Source organism: Anguilla anguilla, chromosome 2, assembly GCF_013347855.1.
Source record: "Anguilla anguilla isolate fAngAng1 chromosome 2, fAngAng1.pri, whole genome shotgun sequence".
NCBI lineage: Eukaryota > Metazoa > Chordata > Actinopteri > Anguilliformes > Anguillidae > Anguilla > Anguilla anguilla.
In genome coordinates this window covers 18,047,924-18,072,592 of record NC_049202.1, presented here as the reverse complement: position 1 = coordinate 18,072,592, position 24,669 = coordinate 18,047,924, and the positions used below count along the sequence as shown (strand labels likewise).

General features: G+C 46.0%; 1 protein-coding gene across 3 annotated transcripts in view; it reads left to right on the top strand.

The window, feature by feature from the left end:
• Positions 1–24,453, top strand: part of armh3 (armadillo like helical domain containing 3) — a 59,956-nt gene extending 35,503 nt beyond the window's left edge. For all 3 annotated transcript variants that reach the window (XM_035403712.1, XM_035403711.1, XM_035403710.1), the window contains 4 exons: positions 211–286; positions 8,264–8,342; positions 21,802–21,918; positions 23,528–24,453. In XM_035403712.1, the coding sequence (XP_035259603.1) occupies positions 211–286; positions 8,264–8,342; positions 21,802–21,918; positions 23,528–23,620 (365 nt within the window). In that variant the 3' untranslated portion in view covers positions 23,621–24,453. The remainder of the gene's footprint in view (positions 1–210; positions 287–8,263; positions 8,343–21,801; positions 21,919–23,527) is intronic.
• The last annotated feature ends 216 nt before the right edge of the window (positions 24,454–24,669 follow it).

Below are 24,669 nucleotides of genomic sequence, written 5' to 3'. Positions count from 1 at the left end.
CAACAAAAAAACCTAAACGAGTTAACAAGTGAGCGCGCGAGGCGGGGCAGGCGATTTACGAGCGCGTAGGGACTCGCTGGGGAGCTGGGGAGCGGTGTGTTTAAAAGCGCGTTTACCGCTACGCTGAGGGATCGGGCGAGACGCCGTCGCGAGTGTGTAACTGTGGGTGTGTAACACTGACTGACGGTGGGTCCTGTCCTTGCGTTTCAGTGCTCAGAGTTTCCACCAATGCTGGACAGTGGAAGGAGCCCGCCAGCAAAGTCACTCACGCACTGGTCAATGTCAGGTAAGGCGTGAGTCTCTCCCTCTGTCTCTATCTCTCTCTTTCTCTCTCTCCCCCTCTCAATCTGTCTCTCTCTGTCTTTCAATATTCAATATGCTTTATTGACATGAAATATATACATTAAACATGGCCAAAGCATTATTTTTAAAAAAAAAACAACAATTTTTTGTAGAAGAAAAAACTGTTGAAAGCATTTCATTATAAACTGTAGTTTTTATATTTCCAAGTTGAACAGATAACACATTGTACTGTTTGTACAGTGGCTATATTCTTGCTGGATTGTTGCTTACTGTCCCCCAGGTTGACAGGCTGAAACATATTGTGGTGGGAATAGGGCTGTTGACCCTTATCCCATTTAATTTATTTAATGAAAAAAGTTTAAAATGTTGAAATATCAGTCTGTACCCGACCTGTACCTATTTCAACAACTTTTTTTCTCATTTCTCAATACTTCTGGGATGTCCTGTGATTGTGACATAGTGTGAGGTTTAGGTTCAACAGGGCTGGCCGCAATCAAGTCTAGCTGTGTTCAATCAGCTGAATCTAATTATCAATTAAATTAGGTTAATTTGTTAATTGAGTAACTAAGGGGACAATTACTATTTCACATGGGTGTTTGGTAACATTTTCCATTAAAAAAATGAAATAATTATTTAAAAAATATGTTTTGTGTTTACTCAGTTTCTCTTTGTCTAATATTAATTTTTTTCCTAAAGATCTGAAATCACTCAGTGTGTAAAATATGCAATAATAGAAGAAATCAGGATGGGGGAAAATACTCTTTCATGGCACTATGACGTGCATGACATTCAGGCTGTGATGGCCAATCACCATCTTGTTTAGGCTTTGTCCTTCCATTTGCAGCGATACTCTGTGGTGTGGAAGTGGGCAGCGACTGACTTGTTATTGCTGTATAAGCTTTTCCTCTTGGTTGGTGGCTTGTCAGTGTGTCTTTGTTCCGAGTCTTAGCTACTTCCTGCCTACAGAGCCAACCAGCTTGCTGTGCAGTTTCTGGGCTTTTAAGACAATAAGTGAAGATGCATATTTGGAATTGTTAGAGCCATTATTTAGGCTCTGGCCTGTAAATATTTATTTATTTATTTATTGTATTTGTTTATTGCCAGAATTCCTGGAAGACATTAAGTTTGCGGGATTTTTTGATCATTTTTACCTGCAGAAAACCAACTATTGCTGGCTAATGCAGGCTCGCGCATAATAATGTGTGGTATTTACAACACACACACACACACACACACACATACACTCCTGCAAGCGCAAGCCAGCACATGCACAAAGTGTGCTACACTCACGTCTGGTTTCACACCGCGTTCGGGCGAACGAAAGCAAACGTAAACCTGCGCGAGCTTCAGGCTACGCGGAGAGATTAATAATGTTCGGTGGAGGTGAGGTGTGTGCAGCCAATGCGAGGCCTGGCTCTATCTGTGATTCTGGACCTGTAGTGAACCAGTCACCTGGATTAATGGAGAGCAGCGCCCGGCCCAAATTGGAGGCTTGGGCCGTAGATTTGATGTCGCTGTCTCGTTTCATTACCTGCTTGTCACACTGGCCCAGTCCCATTAAAGTTTCATTAGACTCGGCACAACACCAACAGCCCGCTCAGAGAGATTATATCTAATGCGGGGGGGTGCCCAATCTCATCCAAAAAAGGGCCCGTGTGGGTGTACCGCTGAGACACCCGATTCTGCTTATCAAGGTCTTAATTGAAGACCGCAATTAGTTGATTAGTAGAATCAGGTGTCATAGCGCTGGGCTAAAATGAACACCTACACCCACGTTTTTCAAACGAGATTTGGCACTCCTGGTATAATGGAGCCCATTGATTCGCTTGATGGTCCTCCAAATTAAATCCCAACAATGGGAAGGAACAAGCCATTGATCTGTAGAAGAAAATGGGCAGGAACAGTGATTTCGAAAGGTTACATTTTTGTACAGCGTTCAGCTGTGGTTTGATTGATGTCATGAAGGCCCGCATTGATCACCAGTGAAATAAGGTGGATCTAAAATCAATACAGGTCTCCATTGTTTTTTTTTAAAGGACTCTTTGCTACATCGTTTGAACATTATTGATGTCTTGACAAAAAATGGATTTGCAGTTGGTATTGTTTTGAAACTTTTGCACATATATGGCTAAATGATATAGTATATTTCACAGAAACAATTAATTACTGTCATACATGTAGGGCCTGTTTGGAAGGTCATTTTTTTAGATGAGTTCTAACCTTTGTACAGAGCAGCTTCGGTTTTTTGTTTGACAAATAAAACCCAGGATACGTTTGTTTGTGTTCATAAATCTTTATTAACAAGGGCTGTTGAAGTCGCCTGACAGCCCAGCTGAACATTTGCAGTGTGATTCACAGGGATTCACATGCTTTTGTCAATTCCAGGGAAAACTAAAATTTCCCAGAATTTTCGGAGTTCCCAAATGTGGGATTGCAGGTACTTACAAGTTGTGGTGGTTTTTAGGATTGTTTGGAATTGAATGTTTGTTTGAGTGGTAGGAGTGGTAGGTTTAAAATCAATAGGTGTAGAACTAGTTGGTGTGGTGGGAAGTATAGGTGTAGTACAAATTTGGAAGGTGGAATTTGGAATTTTATTTAGGCTAGATGATTAAGAGCATAGCTCAAAGTGTCCGTCAAAGGTACTGTTAACATTTCTTTGGTCAGATTTTTCCAGGCTTCTAATCACGTGTTTGATTAGATTCACGGAGCTGCCTGCTCCGGCTGGTCCTGGATCCAGCCGGGTCCAAGCGAGCAAATTTCATTCACTGTCAGATTTGAACCGAGTCCTGTGAAGCCGGGAGAGAGAGGGGGGATTAGCGGGGAAAGCAATCAAGTGTCCGGAGAGCCACAGAGGTTACGGAGAGGCCACAGGGCAGGGTTTTAATTTGGGCCATGGTTATTATCCCCCCTGGTCCACCAAGATGGCTAATCCCTCAATACGTAATGCAGCCAAATGGATTTCTGGTTGGAGACGGCAAACGTCTTGATATCTGGTGCGAGAGGAGACACCTAGCCAGGCTTTGCTAAACAGAAACATTTTAATTTCAGCAAGCTTCTGGATGAGAATCATTTGTTAATTGCTTGGTCTTGATGTTTGTCAGGGTTGTGTTCACTGTTGAACAACTGCATGTTTAGTTGCTCATTCCTTACAAAATATGTAGGTAATACAGCACTGTGAAGGTTGGCAAGGGATGAGATGATATGAATGAAATTATGAAGCCTTGCAAAGATGCCACTGTGTGTATTCCGGAGAGCCAGAGTGCATGCAGGGCTACTCAACATTGGACCTCCCTCTCAACACCCCATTCGGATCCTGCGGGGCCACACTGTATGTTGGCCTGCACTGTCCTAGTTCTGGAGGGTCACACTGCCTGCAGGGCTAATCAGACCTGGTTCTTGAGGGCCACAATGATTACACATGTTTCTTCCAGCCAGGCACTTACTCACCAGATTGAGTAAGTCTTGTTCTGGTTTGATGCAATTTAGATCCCTTGTCTGGTGCCCAGATTCCACTGTTGGTTTGGAATAAGGCTAATATGTTCTGGACTTGTTGGTGTATAGCATTTCCATTTAATCTGCTGCAACTAGGGCTGTAGAAAGTAACATCACAATAGGTTCTGGCATCTATCTGGATTGGCGTGGCTGCTGGACTTCCTGTCGGGTCCAAGGTTGTGGTGTTGCCAAGAACTCTAGTCTAAAAGAAAAACAAATTACCTAAATGACTACCTCCCATTTGGGCTAGATGCTGCTTCTGCTACATGACCTGGCAAGCTTTTCTCTGCGTTAAGAGCTTCCTGATTCATTCATTTAAAGGTCAGTGCTCAAAAATAAAAAATGACAAAAAAGGAAAATTGCTTCTTGAAATATTGTGATTTGACTTGATGTAGGCAAAAGCCAGATTATAAAGCTGCATGACCACTCCAGGTAGTAATTGAACCCAAATTTATTCATCACTAAAATGCTGATTTTTCCGATCATTGCTCTTGGCTCGTTGTGCTTGAAATTTGGTGAAGGGGGGTTGCTATGCTAGGATAATGTGACACGGTGTCTTGAACCAATAGATGGAGAATTTAGCTATACATTCCTTCCAGATAAGATTATATAATATGAGGGAAAAAACTGAAATGGCTGGCTTCAGGCACTCTTGCACTGAGCAAGCACACCTGCGTTCGGCTTTTTTCCTCATTGAGTCATTTTTTTGTTTGGACTCCGATTATTTTGAGCCCTTGGTTTTGAGTTTACTTCCAAAATCATATGAAAGTATTGTATTTCGGTGGTTTTTGTGTGTATGTGTGTGTATATATGTGTGTGTTGATATTAATACATAAAAATGGAATTTGACTGTCTCATCCAGTCTAGCTTTGACATTTTCAGCATCCATTTATAGAGCTTGATTATTTAGGAAGCGATTCTGGATTACTTCCTTGCTCAAGGACCCCACTGCAGTGCGAGCCCTTGAGTGTTTGTTTGATTGTCCGTCTGCTTTGAGAACTGCTTGTGTATTCAGCGTTAGGCCGAGCTTCACTTATCCGCTACGTGAGAACCGCTCGCCTCCCTCTTTCTCGTCTTTTGACAGGCCAGCTCCTTGACCACAATACCGCTTTCATGCCCTCATTTTTAGAAACCAATAAAAATATCGTTCGGTCCTAAAATAGCTTCAGCTGAGTCTTCAGACTTCAGGCTCGCCTTGCCTGCCAAAAGGTTTGTTGCCATATAACGGAAATAGAGGAGGTCTACACCTCTCCTATTTTTATGTGACTACATTAGGTCAACACACCATCAACTATTCAGAAGAAAAGTAAGTGCATGGAGTTGGCTCCAATTTTTTTATTTTACATTTGGTCATTGAGGACCAAATGTACCCCTGTAGACAATCACTTTGACAACCAACCACTTATTTTTTGCACTCAAAAATAATTATTTTAGGATGGTCTCATCCAGCCCCTTTGGATGGAAGGCTTCCAATGATATGATCTTCACCGGAACGAATTTATTTATTTAGAAAATCCGATTTTCATGTGTATGCGAGCAAGGTGCACTTTGTCTTCACGCGAAACGGATGCATGGTCAAGTTCTATCAATTAAACAAAACAATACTTGCATTTTTGCTTTTGTTTTAAATGTCAAAATTGTTTATAGCAGTTAAATTATAAGTGACGCGAAGCAACGCTGCTCTGTTCATTTCTTGGCCGTAGACGTTGTCGTCCTCAACAGATTTAAGGTTTGCGAGCCGTTAAATTGAATGATTGTTTAACGATTATTCATTAAGTGCCATACTGGCAGGCTGTATTGACGTCTGTGGAAAAGAAGAGTAAATTAGTCCGCTGAAAAACGGCTTTTTAAAATGCAAAGTCCAGTCCACTTTGCGAGCCCCCATAGATTTACCTTGTATTGAAAAGCTGATTTATTGGCATAAAGCATTTATGAAGGTAAAGCGATTTTTTGTGTCACATAGTAGACATTCAGTTCTGTTCAGTTCAATATATAAATGCCACATTCTGTCTGTGAACTACAATTTAATTTCACGGGTATTGATATACATGTAATATTTATGAAGATAAAGTAATTTTTCTCGCATGCCAATATTGTATTGCTTCATATTTCTCATTCTACCGTGCTGCACTCTCAGGTATTGCACCTCGGCCCCTTGATGCAATCTTACAGAACCAGTAGGAACCCGCCAAAAAAAAAAGAAGCTTCAGGTTGTGTGCAACTTGCAAGGATTTCAACCAAATGGCTGGTAACTAAAATATGGCCAAAGAGTGTCAGTGTTTAAGAAATGCAACCGGTTTTACATGAGCTTACATTACTGACATTTGCCAGACGCTCTTATCCAGAGTGACTCCCAATGAGGAGACAAATGCACTGGGCCATGCAAAGGCCCTTTGAGGCGTCGGTGCTTAAAGTAAGAAAAGGGCCACACCAATGTAGAAAAACAGTTTTACGACACCCAGTTGTTGCCGAATATGTTTTACCAAGATGAATGAAAGAAAATGAATGACAGCAACAGTAATAATACAAATACAATTTTTATCAAATGGGCACTTAGGGGAAAAAGGGGCAGGTGGTTGGACACCTGGAGACATCACCCCGCCCCCCCCCCAAATAAATCGGCATTAAGTGTCCTAGAAGTAGGAGGTTAATACTCATAAACCACAGATGTGAAAACCTAGGATCGACTAGTTAAGCTTTGTTAGTTTTAGTTAAGCATTTCAGGTGTAGCTGCGTATGCCAAGGGACCAAAGGCTACAAAGCAAGTGTGTCTGTGTGTAATAGTATAATAGGATAGTACGACAATGTATACAAGACCTGGGCTTATAACTTAGGTGGCAGGTTGAGTTCCAGAGCTTGGATATTGTGATTCTTCCCTTCAGTAAGATGCTTAACAGGGCACAAGCTGCTTTTGCCGTTGAAGTGTATCTTCTTGCTTTACACTGAAAATCCCCTGCACTCGACTGGTCAACAGAAACTTCTGGAAATATCAAAAATACCCTTTCATCCTTCGCACATGAGAACAGTCTGTGCCCAAAATCCCAGTGAACTGTCCCTTTAAGCTGCATTGCACTGCACATTATGGGAAAAGTTTTAAAAACGTTTTATTTCACTTGAAGGCGTGAACCGCGCTGCGCGTAAATTCTGAGACGGTTAGCGCAAAGGTGACGTTTTCAGAGCGCGAAGGAGGCGCGCCTCGTCGCTGCGGTCGCAGGCGGACCCGCGGATCGGACGGCCTCCGCGCAGTAGTCATGTCGGGATCGGGAAAGTGGGCCCCCGAGCTTTGGGATGCAGGCGCGGAGTTTTAAATATGCACAGCGTATAAAGCATCGCCCTCCAGGAAGAGGAGCGAGCTGCGAGCTGGAAAGGAGCTGGGTTCTGCGCTCCGGCGCCCTTGCCCTGATGCTAACTATATCTGCCACAAGGGAGGGAGGGAGGGAGGGAGTGAGAGATGTGTGGAAAAACGGCCAGCCCTCTAGCAGGCACTGTGATGGCTGCCCGTTAAGTTGGAACATTTTAATTGTGACGTTCGGACAGAGGACTGCTGGGGGTGGTGAAAATGAAGGAAACTAGGTAGACATTAAACGGCTGTGAGGGATAGTGGTGGGGTGGGGGTGGGAGTGGGGGACGGGGGGGGGGGTCGTAAATCAAGTGCATCCACAGCCCCGACTGACTAGAACTAGGCTTTGGGCGCCAACAAAGCACTTCTTCAAAGCACCATTTAAAATTTTGCGGTGAGATTCAGATTTAAAGTGTGGCTGGTTTATTGGGTAAGTTCGCAGATTCATGAGCGCGGACTGGATGGCCTGGACAAGATCAGCCTAGCGATAGGTGGTGGCATCTCTAAAACAGACTGAGAAAGATGAGCACGTGTGCATGTTTGTGTGTGGGAGGTTGTGGACGTATCCATTCAAAATTCATTTCACAAATATGTGATTAGAATGTTAACTGAACATTCTAATGCTGATGTAACAATCACAACTGGTAATTGAATGCAATGTAGTTCTAGAAAACCGACTTGGGATTTTGAAGAAAAACACTGCAGAAACTTACTCTTCAAAGGGTTAAACGAGAAATGAATAGCTAAAGGAAGTTTCGATGCATCAACGTGAAGTGAAGCTCAAAGTGGCTGGAGGCACTAAGGAGAGATGATGTTAACTCTCATATTTACGAGAGTTAATGTTCTGATTGATGGGGGGTGCATGCTTCTAATTGGAAAGGACACGTAGAGTGGGCTGCATAGACGGAGAGGCCAAAGAATATGGCAGGCGAGTAGAGAGGAGAGTAATTGTGTGGGTGCCTGTGTGTGTGTGCGCGGGTGCGTGTGTCTGTGTGCGTATGTGCGTGTATGACTGTGTGCCTGCGTGCGTCTGTGTGTCTGTGCGTGCGTCCGTGCGTGCACTTGCTTGTTTTCAGTACGGTCTGTTGGAGGTTTTAACTGATTTTTTTCCCCCTCTTGTTATCGCAGAGCCATAGTCAATCACTTCAACCCCAAGATAGAGTCCTATGCTGCCGTGAACCACATCTCTCAGCTGTCAGAGGATCAGGTAAGCCCCTTCTACTGTGGACTAATCTGCTTTTCAGAAAGTTACAGGCAGGTTGAGAAAAATGAAAGTCACTGAAATGGTAAGTAATAACAGTAAAAAAAAAAAAAAAAAAAAAAAAACAACTGCCACAGGAGGACCGTTTAATCAAATGCAGAACACGCTGACCCCTTTCCAGAATGGCCCCCATTCATTCCGCGGACTTTTTATTATTGTTATTTTTTTCTGACGACCCAAACTTTCTGCCTCAAACGAATGTGCGGAAGGTCAGCGGACTAATAATCCCGCCTAAAAAGAAAATGGAAAATTGAAAAAACGATCAGAGCTAATGAGTCGGTTTCCCCCGCCGCTCTGATAATTGTGTGTCAGTTGCAGGGCCGAACTTAATCGTGTTCCCAAAGGCCAGCGTTTTAATGAGGGAGGAGGTCTGGAGGTCGGCCTTGCACGGGCAGTTTTCGCCTCGTCTGGAGGCCACGTTTGCCCTGGGGCGCTCGCTCGTCCGGGACGCTGGAATATTAAGCTGCGTAATGGGGGAAGAGAGAAGCTGAAGTCCCCCGGCCAATCGCGGAGCGCGGCTGCCTGGAACGCGGAGTACAACAACAGCAGCCCGTTTGCGCTTCCCGAGATATTGGAGCGTTCCTATTGGCTGCCGTGATTTTTTTTTTTTCTTCGACGTCTTAATATCGAGTGTGTACGCTGATCCAGATCGATCAGCGCCTTGTTTGGCAGACCCTCGTCAAATCAGAACGTATAATTGGCCCACCCAATTAATTTGACGAATAAGTCTAGTCAAAATGCCGGGGCGAAATTGTCTTCAACGAATCGTTGAAGGTCAAATCTGAACTCTGCTGTACCACTTCAGCAACTTCATAAAGCATTGCGTGTGGCCAGTAGTTCTGTTCCGTTTCCCCTAAAACTAACACGTTTTTGTTGGTTTGTTTATACGCAGGGCAAAATGCTTCTGACATCTCATGTACTAAATTACTTTAATGGGGTGTTATAACTTTTGCTGACTACATTAACTTGATAACTGGTTACTGTGAAGACTACTGTGTTTTCATTGCTTGCAACAGGTTGAGTTGGTACTTGCAACCTGTAGGGCAGTTCACAGAAGTCTGCTTCTTATCAGACCCTCAAAGTAAAACAGACTGTTTACTGTGCTGACAGGGAGTCAGCAAGTGTGATGAAGAGACAGTGCTCAGTTGCAAAACATCCGATTGGATCAGCACTGTGTGAACTTTATCTTCTCCATAATACGATGCAATCATGTTTTGCTTTGTTGCAAAATGTGGAACAAGTTGGTGTCTTTAGTGGTGGTATGCTGACTAAAGGTCTTGATATCTATGGGTCAGCGCCCAGCCAGATACAAAGGTTAACCGGTGTGATATGCTCACAGTGATAGTGCAAGCAGGATCACTGATCTATACTGATTTGCCATGATTGTGTCTCCAACGCATCACATGCATGTAGGCATTTCACCACTCACATTTTTCACCATTATATATTATCATTATTACTAGACACACTGAACAATAAACTGCATTCATTTTAACCCGGCATTCCTCTTTGACTCTTACCACTGCACACGTAGCAGTTTTAAGGTCCTAGCATACACATAGAACATAGGACATCTGCACCCCATAGTCACTTGCCTATACACTGGTGTCGTAGCAGGATACACGACTGTATTTATGCAGGCTACACAAGACATGTCCACTTCTACAGCTAGATAGTGATTTGTATAAAGCCACACTATTGCTGGACAGCAGTCTCCTCCATCTACGCATAATTGTTAGCGCGGAGGAAAGGGAACATTATTTTTGGAGATAAGTGAACATTAAATTAATCCTGTTCCGTTAGCACTGGGTAAGACTGCACGCGTTTCTTACACGGGTTTCTTAGTTGGTGACCTCGACCAGATTGAAGTTTAGTTTTATTGCCGTTCAATCGGTAAATGGTGTAATAGATACCAAACCAAGTTTTACAAATATCCGTTTTTTGTTTTTGTTAGTAAAGCCAGCATGAATCACCAGTTTACGTGGAAGGCACATGACGCTTAGTGTGTGTGTGTGTGTGTCTGTGTGGGCATGTGATTGTTTGCGTGCGGTATGCATGTTAGTTTTGTTCTCCCCGTGTCCGCGTGGGTTCCCTCCGGGTACTCCGACTTCCTCCCACAGTCCAAAGTCGTGCAGGTTAGGTTAGCTGGAGAGTCCAAATTGCCCCTGAGTGTGTGAGTGGGTGGCGTGTGTGCCCTGCGATGGATCGGCGACCTGTCCAGGGTCTATTGCCTCTCGCCCAATGCATGCTGGGATAGGCTCTAGGACCCCCCGCGACCCTGACCAGGAATAAGCGAGTTAGATAATGGATGGATGGATGGATGCATGTTAGCTTTGTGTACATTCCACTGACTGGAACTGTGGGTAACACAAGACTCTGCGGGGTTGTGTCCATTTCAGTAAGCTTCCGGGTTTGAAAGGGTTACGACCCAGCATAGTTATTGTGCATGGCCGTGGGGTATCTACATTGATCAACCCTACTGGGGTGTGCTATCACAGGGCTAAGAAACATTAGTTTTACAGCATTGATGCAGGTTTGATTCTTGAGAGTGGAGACCGAGATAAGATTAGCAAAGTCAATGAGATGAAATAGGGCTTTTTAAAATACAGTACAGCGCTTCACCTGTATCGTTTCAGCCAAGAAGTATAAGGTTGTATCAACGCATTTAAAAAAAGATTGTTACAAAATGTCTGGAGTTTGCCCTACATTCGCCGGTTTGAGATGCTTCTGATCCGCGCCGGGTCCGTTGTGATCGCAGGCATTTTCGAGGGCCTCGCCTCCTTAACTGGATCTCGAGGCGCTGCTCGCCTTGATGGTCTTTGATTCCCGTCGACGCGCCGGCGCCCCTCAGATGGTGAGATCACAGACAAGGTGCTGCAACCCTCCTGCTGGAGGAAGTAGAGCTCGTGAAAAATTTACAGCACCTTCAGAAAGAATTCTGCCCCCTTGAACTTCTTCGCATTGTGTCCTGTTATGCACTGAGGTATTTTGTGCCCTTCACCAACACAGTAAAATTCAGCACATTCGTAAAACAAAATGTATTTTTTAATTCAACATTTTTTTTCAAAACTGAAAGTCTGACATTTCTCATTTACGAAAGAACTTCACCCCCCACTGTTTTGCACTAATTGCAGCTCTTAAAGTAATTTTCGGTTATGTTGTGAGCGCGTGTTTTGGTTTCGATTTTGGAATTTTTCCCATTCCTCCATGCAGATTTGCTGGATACACAGAAAACCATTAAATTGCCAGTGGGGGTGAAAACCCCTGCATCCTGCAGCCCTCAGCGTTGACCTTCGTTTCAAAAGGGAAGCTGCATGCTCCAGGCCATGATCGCAAATTAAATTGTGCAATTAGCATTTTTCGCTTTGTTTGTGCTGCTGTTTTTTCCTTTGTCGGAACAGAATAGCACAGTGGCAGTTGTCACTCTTGTTGTCAGTGCCGCAATGCTACCATATATCATCGAAAAACACTTCTCAAAGTCTGCCATTGGACCCCCCCCCCCCCCCCCCCCGTTGCGATAGCGCCATCTACGGCCAGGGAGGTGCAGAAGCAGCACTGTGCTGGGAGGGTGGGTTACATTTGGCAGGATTGGTCCTGTTACTTTGTGTAGTTTCTCCTCTTTCCCTCCAGCAGTCTTTCTCTAGTCTCCGCCAGCCCCCCCCCCCCCTTCTCCGTTTGTCTCTGTTGTTGCCGTGACTCTCGTTTTCCTCATTCTCTGTCTCTCTCTCGCACTCTCTCTCTTCATCTTTCTGGCTGTCTTTCTCTTTCTTTCTCTCCGTGTCTGCCTGTCCCCTCAGTCCTGAATGCCACTCTTCACTTTTAATGAGCTGTGAAATGTTCGCTTATCCTATTTCCAGGGCTGTCGTTCTTCTCGCCGCCCCCCCCTCCCCTGCCCGCCCCCCCCCCCCCCCACGCGCCCCCAAAATCGCTGTTGCGTCCAAAATTGATGCCGTTCGAGCACGTGAGCCTCCGAGCTGCTTGCGGTACGACTCGGAAAGATATTTTATTTATACAGTTTTTCCTCGCGACTTATTCCTTTTCTCCAAATTTGGAAGGCCCATTTGTATTTCTCGGCACATGTCTTTGCTACAACGTGCTCCGTCGATTGAGGACAGCGCAAGCCTAGCTGTCCTCGGATTCACGTGCTGCCAGCCGACATTACTTCCCACAGGACTGGTCTCCAGCCGAGCTGTGCAGTCGCTGTATCGGAGGGGTACCCATCGTGCTTAGCTGGTGCAGGCAGACTCCGGGTGCTCAGTCAGCTGTAGGAGGCTTGCTGTGCGATGAGGGCAAACTCATGATGTCATGCCGTAGTTAGCACTGGCACGGTCCGGATTCGACACCAGGCCATGGGGCCATCTCTCCACCTAAACCCATCTCTTAAAGCCCAGTTACATCAGGAACGATAACTCTGTAATACTGTAAAAATATAAAATGATAAAAATCCTTCCAGTTCATTACTTAGTGCCAACACTGCAGTCATAACAACAAAGCAATTGATAACATTTGACACAGTTTTGGCTCCTGAGTGTCTGTTAAAATACCCCATCGATGAGCCCTGTGTAACCAATTACTGCAGTAGACCATCTCTTCCAATCATCTCGTTTTGATTGACAGCTATGCACAAAAATGTTCACTGGTGTGGACACTTGGAAACAATTTATAAGTTTACTGTTACAGGTAGCATTCTTAGCCAACACCTTTACTGACTTAGCCTCAGGAGTTAGCCATGGCTTTACTGTGTGAACTAGACTTGATATTTATGGCTACGGATAGCTGCTACTTTATGATAGTACTTTATCTGAGTGTTTTTTCCAGTGACCTTCTGTGTTGAATGTCGCTGAAAGCATCTACCAAATGAGTGCATTGCGATGTAGCGTTCCCAGTACGAATGGACCTTTAGCTGGATTAGCCAACTGGCTGAACGAGAAATTATTTTTTCCCCCCAAGATGTACATTATTCATGAGGTCTCCCGTTTGCCTCATTTGATATGCGAGCGCCGTCCTGCTGATTGGAGTTTGTTCGGTTTCATCCGGCTGCTCTATCGGTGGCTCCTGAGTAATGGAGCGGCACCCGCTGTTTGTCTCGTTTTCACAAACGCTGAAACCCATTAACCGCACAAATGATCCAACCTTAGGCAGCAAAGCAATTTGTTTAAAAGTGCTTCGCAGTTGCAGACATCTCTTCCCCCTTAATTTTCTCGGTGTCTGTCCTTCTCGGTTTGTGCGTGTGCATGTATGTGTACAGGTGTGCGTGTTGCGTGTGCATGTGCGTGTGCATGTATGTGTACAGGTGTGCATGTTGCTTGTGCATGTGCGTGTGGTTAATCGAGTGAGGTGTCTGAATGTATAACTTGGTGTCAAGATTAATAAAACAACAGGATGCCTCATCTACAGGAGACCGTATCGACCCTCAGCCAGAGAAGAATGAATGTTTCCAGAAGAGACTTTTAGGGACATGACACAGTGCAGTGCACTCAGTGGATGCAGTGACACAGTGCAGTGCACTCAGTGGATGCAGTGACACAGTGCAGTGTACACAGTGGATGCAGTGACACAGTGCAGTGCACTCAGTGGATGCAGTGACACAGTGCAATGTACACAGTGGACACAGTGACACAGTGCAATGTACACAGTGGATGCAGTGACACAGTGCAGTGTACTCAGTGGATGCAGTGACAGTGCAGTGTACTCAGTGGATGCAGTGACAGTGCAGTGCACTCAGTGGATGCAGTGACACAGTGCAATGTACACAGTGGATACAGTGACACAGTGTAGTGTACTCAGTGGATGGAGTGACAGTGCAGTGTACACAGTGGATGGAGTGACAGTGCAGGATACTCAGTGGATGCAGTGACAGTGCAGTGCACTCAGTGGATGCAGTGACAGTGCAGTGCACTCAGTGGATGCAGTGACAGTGCAGTGCACTCAGTGGATGCAGTGACAGTGCAGTGCACTCAGTGGATGCAGTGACACAGTGTAATGTACACAGTGGATGCAGTGACATAGTGCAGTGTACATAGTGGATGCAGTGACACAGTGCAATGTACACAGTAGACGCAGTGACACAGTGCAGTGTACATAGTGGATGCAGTGGCACAGTGCAATGTACACAGTGGATGCAGTGACAGTGCAGTGTACATAGTGGATGCAGTGACACAGTGCAATGTACACAGTGGATGCTGTGACACAGTGCAGTGTACATAGTGGATGCAGTGACACAGTGCAGTGTACTCAGTAGATGCAAAAAGCTGATCTGGGGACGTTGCACACACCTGCAAACATGCATGCATACGGAGGCCGTATAGATTAACAACCAAAGGGTTTAGTCAATTTATGCAATTTAGCCATTTTTATACCTAGAAGCTATATAGGGAACAAATGATAAAATTTTTTTATATTCAAATCATAAATATTTGAAAGTTTTGATTAGTTTCCCTCAAAGTTTTGATTAGTTTCTCCCCTTTGGACCCAGTCCAAACGTTCAGCTTTCTTCTTTTTCTCACACTCCATAAAGAAACGGTCAACCTGAAATTGGATCGTCCTATGAAGCGGATCTACCAATCTTCATCGCTCCAGAGAGGTCCAAGAAGTGTTCAGAAGATCTAATGATGGTGTAATCAGTTATGATTTGATAAACCTGCGCTGAGCTTTAGTATCCTAAGTGTGGCTGGGATGCTCAGCTGTGGAACAGATGGATGGATGTGCACCCAAGATAAACATGTGGACAGATGACACCTTTGTTACGGGGCTGTGCCTGTTAGCATCCTGGCATTTAGCATCTGCTCTTTTCCAGAGAGACTTACAGTGCGAACGTGAGCACAAAGATCCAGCTTGGAAGTTCATGAATTCCCCACAAGGGGAAAGTCTAGTCCCAAGAGGGACGGCAAGAAAAGCAGGCTCGACGGACAAGCTGTCAGCCGACCACCTGAAAATAACAAGGTTATACAAATAAATGCAAACTTCATTAAAACGTGCTATTCTGACTGAGGAACATCATCTGTGTGATTTCATATTCAATCCAATTGTTTTTTTGTATTTCAAAATTTGATTGGAATGAACAGCCTATTAAGCACTACCAGAAGCGCCCCATTTGATTTCTGACAGCCCAGGTTTAAACTTCATCTGCCCCAGCCTCCACAGACCCCCCCCCCCCCCCCCCGAGGTGGTTTAGCGTAGCTGTGGCCATTTTGTTGGCGATTTTCTCCGATGATGTCAGTGTTTTCTGGCAGGTTCAGCGTGCTGAAGCTTCGCTGATAATTGACATGGGAGTCTTGCGCAGTCTTTGGGCCCCAAAATACAAAAAAGAGCAAAGAAATAAGTGGGATTTCTGATTTTACTCATTACTGAGTTTCATGCTGACAGTCTGTGGGTAGTGAAAGGTAAATCGTTCGGCTTTCTTGTCTCAGACTGCTTTAAAGTCCCGCCATCTTGACCCATTTTGTCGCGTGTTTTTGGCGTGCGGGGTTCTCGCGCGTGAGGGTGGATTCGCTCGGAAGCGCCGCGCCAATTTCGCCTCCGAATCGGCAAAACCACGCGGCGGAGATTAATCCTGGCCTGGCCTGGCCTTTTGAGACGTGTATTAATTAAGCAAATGTATAATCCAGTGCTGTCATAGCTCAGAGAAGCCGTTGATTGCGAATGCTACACGTTCCGAATAGACACGCTTCTGTGAGCCTGCACTAAGAGGAGATTTAAGTCAGAGACTGTCATTAACGGGGGCAGCTGCGTTGGGAAATGCACCGCTCTGGTCACTTTTTAATTTGATTTAAAAAAAAGAAAAAAAAGAAAACTTGATTAAAATTCTGTAATCACGTCAGCTGACACTTATTAGAGTTTCGATGTCTAAACGACAAGCCGTGTGACTCTGCTGCCTATGCAACAGCGCTTGACTTAATGTAATTACGTTCATCAGGGTGCGCTTTTTAAACGATCGCCCGGGCAACCAAGGGCTCTTCTTTTCCCATCCCATAATCCCTTTAAGGCACGTTAAAACATATTTGGGTCTCCGTTCCTTCACCCTGCGTGGGGGCAGGAGTAAATGCGCAGTGATATGCAGATGTCAGGCCCTCTCTTGAAAGCGACACGCTTGCACTTTAATGAATGGAGACCGGGACGGTTAAATCCTAAGCGTGAGATTAGCTAGCCCCGGATTTAGCTCTCTTAATTGCCCCCCAGAGTTTGCCGAGGCTGTCGTCGGGCAACGGTCAGTTCGGCCATTTTTATGAAGCCTCGCTCCCTTCCTGGGATTTAGGGCTGGTTTTGTTCCCCCTTTTCTGCCTGGTGGGTCTGCGGTGTGGGGCAGTGCTTTTGGAACATGAGGGGCTTTGGAACTAAAAGGTTGCTGGTTCAGAGCCCTAGTGGGCGGGGGGGAGGGGGCCACTAAGATACTGTATAAGCTGACTTTACCTGTACCTGCCTCAGTAAAAGTTCCACGCTCAATAATGGACAATGTGTGCAAGCCTATAAATAAATTCCCCTGCTGAGAAATTCAATAACAAGTCATAATAAATGCTGTCACTTGGAGCTGCACCACCCTTTCCAACAGACCAGATTTCCCTTCATTAATCAGATAGATACCATATGCTTTTTGTTCATATATAAACTTTTAGGATTATATCTTTTAATTAAAACATTCATAATGGACAGAAGACAGTGATGAATTTTGTATGTTTTCTTACACTGGACCAGTTCTTGTAACCTCTTTGACATGCTAAAAATACATTTTTTTTGTTGGCAGCTGTCATTTTGCTGTTGGAGCGGCAGTCAGAGGGGAGGGGTGGTCTGAGAGGAGGGGCTTTGAGAGGGGTGGGGCTGTCAGAGCGATGGGGCGGTCACAGGGGAGGGGCTGTGAGGGGAGGGGTGGTCAGAGGGGAGGGGCAGTCAGAGGAGTGGGGCTGTCAGAGGGGTGGGGCTGTCAGAGGGGTGCGGAGGTCACAGGAGTGGGGCTGTGAGGGGAGGGTAGGGGCGGTCAGAGGGGTGGGGCTATATGAGGGGTGGGGTGGTCAGAGGGGTGGGGAGGTCACAGGAGTGGGGCTGTGAGGGGAGGGTAGGGGCGGTCAGAGGGGTGGGGCTATATGAGGGGTGTGGTGGTCAGAGGGGAGGGCCTGTGAGAGGGGTGGGGCTGTGTGTGAAGTTTAGCTGTCCTAGTTGGCTGAAGGGTAGGCGTAGCAGTGCAGAGATTGATGGCATGCGACAGTGTAGCACCTATTCTTTCTCTTCTGACACGCCTCCTTTGTGGGCATCCTAGTATTCAGGTGGTGATGCGGGTTCGTTATTGATTGATTCATTGATTTGCTTAGCTCAGGGGCATGAGGTCAGGGGAGAGGGCGGGCTGCGGGCTCCCTGTGACACGCAGGTGTCATTATGCAGGCTATTTCTCCGCCCACAGAGCCCTGACCTCAGAACCCCCTCTTCATTAGTCAGCGCTTCCATTGGCCGTCCCAGTGATCGTTTCTGGGCGGGTCTCCAAAGTAAGACTGAGGTCACTGAAAGTGGCTCAATGGATCATTCTGGGCAAGTTTGAGAGAGAGAGAAGGACTGTGAGTTTGGCTGTCAGAAAGGGAACTGATTTTGTGTTTTGTGTCTAAGAGAGAGAGAGAGAGAGACTATGACTTTTGATGGCCCTTTATTGAAACAGCATAGTCAATTCATTACACTAGAATAAAATAAAAAAAAGGTTGGGGAGCCATTTCCCCTGCATATAGAATCTTAGTTGACAGTCTGCAAGGCCCAGTAGACAATGAGCCAGTCGGAGAGCATGAGGGAATGACCTGAGGATCGTTTGAGCTTCTGTGCGAAGCAACACTGTGGCATGAAAATCACAGGAAGTATTTTCACCATTAACAATCCAAAAAACAAAGATACCGAAAATTGAAAGAAAGATCCTTTCCTTACCGGACATTTGCTTTATGCCACAGCATATCCAGCAGGAACCTAAGAAGTGCAGAAAACGTCCCCCAAAGGCATGGTTTAAGAATTTCACCAATTAATAGATAACGCTGTGTCTACATCTTTTCTTTTTATAGAATTGTCATCCATGTAAGCACGTGAACTGTCACCGCTTTCATAAAAATAGACTCGTTCCCTATAGGAGTGTGTTGCATTAACTAGACTGAAGCTGGAGAAGAAATATTGTTTTATGAACCAGAGTGAAATGGGGCAAAAAAAAAAAAATTAATGAGTCGCGGATAATTGACAAAAAAAATCCTCAATAAAACCCCGCGTGTCTCCCGGCAGCGAGGCCTAATGACCCGAAACTGCGCGTCGGGGACGGAGTGCCGACGCGTCCACACCCTGTCACACTCGTGATTTAATCTGCCCCTCTCACGGCCCCCTTCACCAAACCCCGCAGTTTATGAGTTCGGTGGTTCATTTAGTAGCATCCGGGCTCATTAACAACGATACGCGCTCATTATTTTTTTTCATCTTGCGTTTGCCGCTCGGTTTTGCTGGATTCATTTGCGCTGACAGTAAGAGACGGAGACGGTTTCTCTCGGCGTGTGAATGCGGCCTGGGCTTGGGGTTGGAGGCGGAGTCGGGGTCCGGGTTCGGTCCTGCTTTGTGTCCGCAGGTTACTTTGCTTCCATAATTAGGCCTTTAAAACATTAGCTCAGTTTTGTTTTGCTTTTAACGGTTTTTAACTGTTAAATTGTGTTTAACACAAATTTCAAATAAATACAGCTCAAGACTGACTAAACATATGACCAAAAGATTTAGCCTCTTCAGGCTAAGGCTAACTCTGAACTCTGAACACGTTTGGTTTTATGTTTATAGCACGGCTGGCTATCAAGCTAATTTTTCAAAGGGCATCTGGTGGAATTTTGCTGTGTTTGAAAAACAAGCAGAATTAGGGTGTGCCTGTGATTGTGCGGCAGATGTACCGATTGCTGATCTGTGTTGAGTTTAAAAATGATTTGCGAGTTGGTGCGTGCGCACATTTGAGTTTTATACTGAGGCCACAGGAAAAGCCAGAAGATAAATTTCCATTTTTATGGATCATTTAATGGACAATTCTTTTTTAGGATTCTAAGCACATAGTACTAGAGTCCTGGAGTAATCATATTAAGCAGGTTGGCTGCTATGTCCCTCCACTACTCCGGGAAGGTATCACACATGTATTGGCCAGATGGTGGCGCTATAACACATATATTTACATTTTTGATTTGTAACTTTCATTCTGCAAGTCCAGTTGATGCCAAACTTCATACACATGTTCAGGCATTCCTGACAACTTTTCCATTGGGACTTCCCATGTCTGCAATCTTGACTTACTGCCATTTTGTTTTATATGTAAAACACTTTTTCCCCCAAAGGCTTTATTTAATCAGTTTTTATCAGTTCTATTTGTGTCTCACTGTTGGTATGCAGCTTCAGGAGACTGAGATACACAAACATACCATGAACTAACCCAATCGCATGAATCGTTTGGCCACTATTAACAAATTAATTTGCAAAAAATAGTGGTAAATGACATAATTGTGCCGACTTTCTTTGCAGTTAATTCGATTGTGAAGTGTAGTGGATATGTTACCCTATGTGGTTTAACTTGCATACCTACATTTTATTTAATACAGCCCATAGGGCACAACACATGTTTTTTTTTTTTTTTTTTTTTTTTTTTTTTGCAAACGCCTGTTAGCTATTGTGCTGCAACTTGTCTTACAACCAACAGACATGGCACTCAACACCACGTACTTTCATAAGACTGTGATTGGTCAAATGGTGGCGCTATAATTGCCTTCCAGACAAAAAAAGAATGGATAAAATGGGTATAGAATCTTGACATTTTGGCCTAATAAACTGCAGGGCCGAAATCTGTGGTGAGAAAGCTTTTGTACTCTTCTACCACTGGTTCTGAAGTTGACCCACTCTGTTTATAGCAAAAACTTATTATCCCACGATGTTGTCCTCCTAAACCATAGGCTACAGATAAAAATGAACATGATTTTTGAAAACCTCATACATTTATTAGCAAATACCTCAAATGTTTATCACAATGTCCAGCTGCAATTAGTCAGATGAATTGACAATGCGAAACCTTCAGTATACTTTGATAAATCTTCATCAAACTAAAGAATTGTGATATGTGGACTCTCAAGAAGATGTCTGTAAAGCCATTTTTAAATTGGTTGATGGAAGGCCCTAATAAAGTTATATTTTTTCTGAGGCTGTCATCATAGCTTGGAGACTGTTGTGACACCGGGAAAAAAAGCTGATTTATGATGCCCTTGATTCATAAACATGTCGAAAGGTCATGGAATAAACTCAGCCATAACTTACCAACTGCCTATCCTAAAACATTATTCTGTATCTTGTCTGTGTTCTATAATGTTTTCTCTTTTTGTAGTGTGTGCTTGGAACCCTGTAATTGCTGCTTGCAGCTATATTTTTTATTTGATTTTGAATTTAATTGCGAATTTCTGAATCGATTGGGTGAATATCTGCCCTGTAAATTTCCGTTGTGGCTTGCACCTGAGCCAGCAAAAGTTCATATTGTTAGTTCAGACTAAACGGTTATTCTGTAGCTCATCATACTTTTGAGTGAAATTCAGTGGGAGATGGTTGTCAAAGTCATCCCAGTAAAAAAAACCAAAAAAAAAAAAAAACCTGTGCAGTTGCCTTGGAAATGACTAATTCAGTAACACCGACCAGCCTACGATATCCCAGAACTCCCAGCGAGGGCCAGGCCGCGGCTGGCCTGGAGTTTCATTCCGCTCACAGCCCCGCGCTCGAGGAGGCCGTAAATCTGAAGGCTCTCGTCCCGCCGCTCTCCTTCCTGGAGTCTGTGCCCTTGGGCGGGCAGGCAGTCTTTCTCTTGCCAGTTTCTACGTGCCCAGGCTGACGTGGGCGACCAAGGGGCCGGAGGGGTCAAGCAGGGGACCCGGGTTGTGTTACCCGGCCCGGTCTCTCTCTCCCGCTGAGCTGCGGTTGTTGGGGCAACGGCCCGGCCGCAGAAATCGGTGTGCGCTGGTGACGAGCAGGGGCTCTCTCTCTCTCTTTCTTGTCGAGGGTTTTAATATAGCTCGCTCTGACAACCCTCCCTCCCTAGACAATGCTACAGCAATTTTATCCCTGTCTTCAACCTGATTCCCATTTATTGTGTAGCCGTCCATTCAGTACCTGCAGAAAAAAAACACGCCTCCCCCCACTGACCTTGTGAGCCACTCTATAAAAGAGGCCACCAAATAATCAATGAAACGAACGTATAGCTAAACACATTTACGTGCTTTTTTAATTACACTTAAACATAGTGAAATCTCTGTTTAATAAATGCACCTGACTCAAGCACCTTAAATATAAATGTTTCATTAAACTCATGAACTGTAAAATTTGCGGTGTTCTCAGTCCTAATACTACCTCCTTCTCTTCTCCCATTCCTCCCTCTCCCGCACCCCCGCGCCAGGTTTTGGAAGTGGTACGCTCCAACTATGACACTCTGACCCTGAAGCTTCAAGATGGACTGGACCAGTACGAGCGCTACTCGGAGCAGCCTAAGGAGGCTGCCTTCTTCAAAGAGCTGGTGAGTGCTAGGGCCTGTAGGGCAGCGCGTAACTGGGCCATAGAATCTCCTAGGGAGGAAGTGGTTCAGCTGTCCATCTTCCTCCAGCCCTGGGCTGCCCAACCCTGTTCCTGGAGATCTACCGTCCTGTAGGTTTTTATTTCAACCTTAATTTGGCACAAGTGATTATACTAATCAGCACTTCAGATCTCTAGCTGTTGAATGAGGTGTGCTTTGTTAGGGTTGGAATGAAAACCTACGGGACACTAGATCTCCAGGTTTGGGCAGCCCTGCTCTAGCCTATCGGCAGTGCACTGCCAGCTGCCCAGTGTACTCTGGCGCAAGAACAGCACGGCTCAGCTGGTTGGCAATATGGCGGCTGGCAACGCCTTTTCTTGCAGATACAAAGAGACTTTTCAAACCGATACGACAGCTAGCTGGCGAGGCCGTGCTTGTGAACTGCTGCGGCAGTTTATTTATAGTCATTAAACGTAACGAATTGCCAAAGCTCGAACCGTGAAGTCATTCAGCCGCCAGACCGAACCCTCCCCTCCCCTGCCCCTCACACCGCGACCCAAAAGCAACCCTCCTCCTCCCACCCCCCCCCACCCCACCCCCACCCCTCCCCGCGAAACTGAAGAAACTTTCTGCCTCTCTGGCTGCGCTCCGCGCCAGCGCTGCTCTGTCTCCTGTCAGTCTTGTGACGGGACGGGGAGAAGCTCGGGGCATGCCGAACGGAGCAGAAAAATGGCTTTCTCCCTGCCGGTAATTGGCACCGCCTCGCGCTCGCCGGGCCAGCAGAAAAGCTCTCCTCCTCTCCTCCATTCTTCACGCTTTCCGGAGAGGCGGCGGCTCCCTGCCCTTCGCCTCTCTGAGCCCCCCGCTGGGGAAGGAGGTGGCGGCGGCGGCGGCGGCGGCTGGGGAGCGCTAGGCGCCCCCCGAGGCTGACGGAGCGGCGACAGGTTCGACTGGGGCTGTCTGGAAGGTTGTCGCGGGGACGTCTTCCTTATTTTCGGTAATGAAGCCTGTCAGCTTATTGGGGGGGGGGGGGCTCTTGTGCCCCGGCGAGGCGCAGCGCCTCCGCTGACAACAGCCAGTCGATCAAAAACCCGAAACGCCGGCCCGCAGGGGCCCGGAGGCCGCGGGGATTCCGCCTGTCGCGTCAGGACGGCTCACCCCCCCACCCCCCCGCGAGGAAAACGCATGCAAATTTAAAAAAGGAAAACAAGATGGCGGAGGGCATTCTGAACTGTTTTAGCTCGTTTCTTAACAGGTGTGTCGCGTGTGTTTCTCAGTGCGTAATGACAGGTTATGTAAGATATGTAAGCACCGCTGTGATTCTTAAGCAGTGTGTTGCGTACGCGTTTCTCAGTGCGTAATGCCAAGTTATGTAACTTGTATGACCGCCGCTGTGTTTCTTAAGCAGTGTGTTGAGTACGCGTTTCTCAGTGCGTAATGGCAGGTTGTGTAACTTGTATGACCGCCGCTGTGTTTCTTAAGCAGTGTGTTGCGTACGTGTTTCTCAGTGCGTAATGCCAGGTTGTGTAACTTGTATGACCGCCGCTGTGTTTCTTAACGGGTGTGCTGTGTACGCGTTTCTCAGTGTGTGATGCCCAGTTCTCTCTCGTAGGTGCGCTCCATCAGCGTGAATGTGAGGAAGAACGTCTCCCTCAACACCCTGAGCCAGGACGTCCTGCTTAAGGAGTTCTCCTCCATTTCGTGAGGGAGAGTTGGGGCGGAGAAGGGGCGTGTCCGGCTCGCCTCCCTCCTCCTCCTCATATCCCCCTCGCCCGACCCTGGACGATGTCAGACCCGCTCTCACCCGGCCTGCGCTCCGCACCAGTAGGGGGCGCCAGCGGGCTCGTACGCGCTAGGAGGGCGGCGTGCGAACGAACAAGAGCAGCTCGTCACCCAGCGCTGTACAATAAGTGTTACTGTCTAACCGATCCATGCTAATCGAGACTCGGCCCAATGAAGACGCTTTAGTTTGATTTAGCTTTTTCCTTTTCATCTGGTGACCCTCTCAGTGCCCGCACAGTTATATGAAGAGGCATCCATAGACACTGACCATGAAGGGCTTTTGAGTTTTTATTTTGTTCTGTTTTTGTGCATATTTAACTAGATTCTAATTTCTTTTTGTGGTGACTGGAAAAAAAAAAAAAAAAAAACTGAACTTGCAGACCAGAGGGGAAGACGTGGGAAGGCGGTGGTGTAAACCTGTATTCTGCCAGTAGCTCAGGCGTAGCTGGCCAAGACTTTTTCTGTTCTTTTTCGGTTAACGGGGAGAGGGGTTTGTATTTACGGTGCTGGGGTATTGGGTTGGAGGTCGGAAAGTGAGGTTGACCGGGGGGGGGCGTGCTGACCGCGCCCCCCGTCTCCCTCGGTGGTCCCTGAACTGAGGAACAGCTGCCGCAGACTGGAACAGCGCCCCCTTTCTCCACGGCTGTGTGAGAGCGGCGCATCTGCTTTCCTTTCTTCCTGCTCCCGTAGCGGTTTTATTTCTGTGTTTTAAAAGGAAAAATACGAGAAAGAATAAATGTCATTTCTAACTCCCTACCCGGACATCTTCACTTTTGTTTGTTTAGTGATTCATTCAATAATTCACAGCCAGTTTGGTCCAGACGGCGATGGGAAGTCTGAAGGATCACTGTCTTACTTTCTGTGGGAGAGACCGATCAAAAAAAACCTTCCAGTGTCCTTCAGGAAGTCTTGAGGGGCAGTTTTATTGGGTTATGTTGACTTTAAGAAAAAGATCTTGTTTGTGCGGTGGTG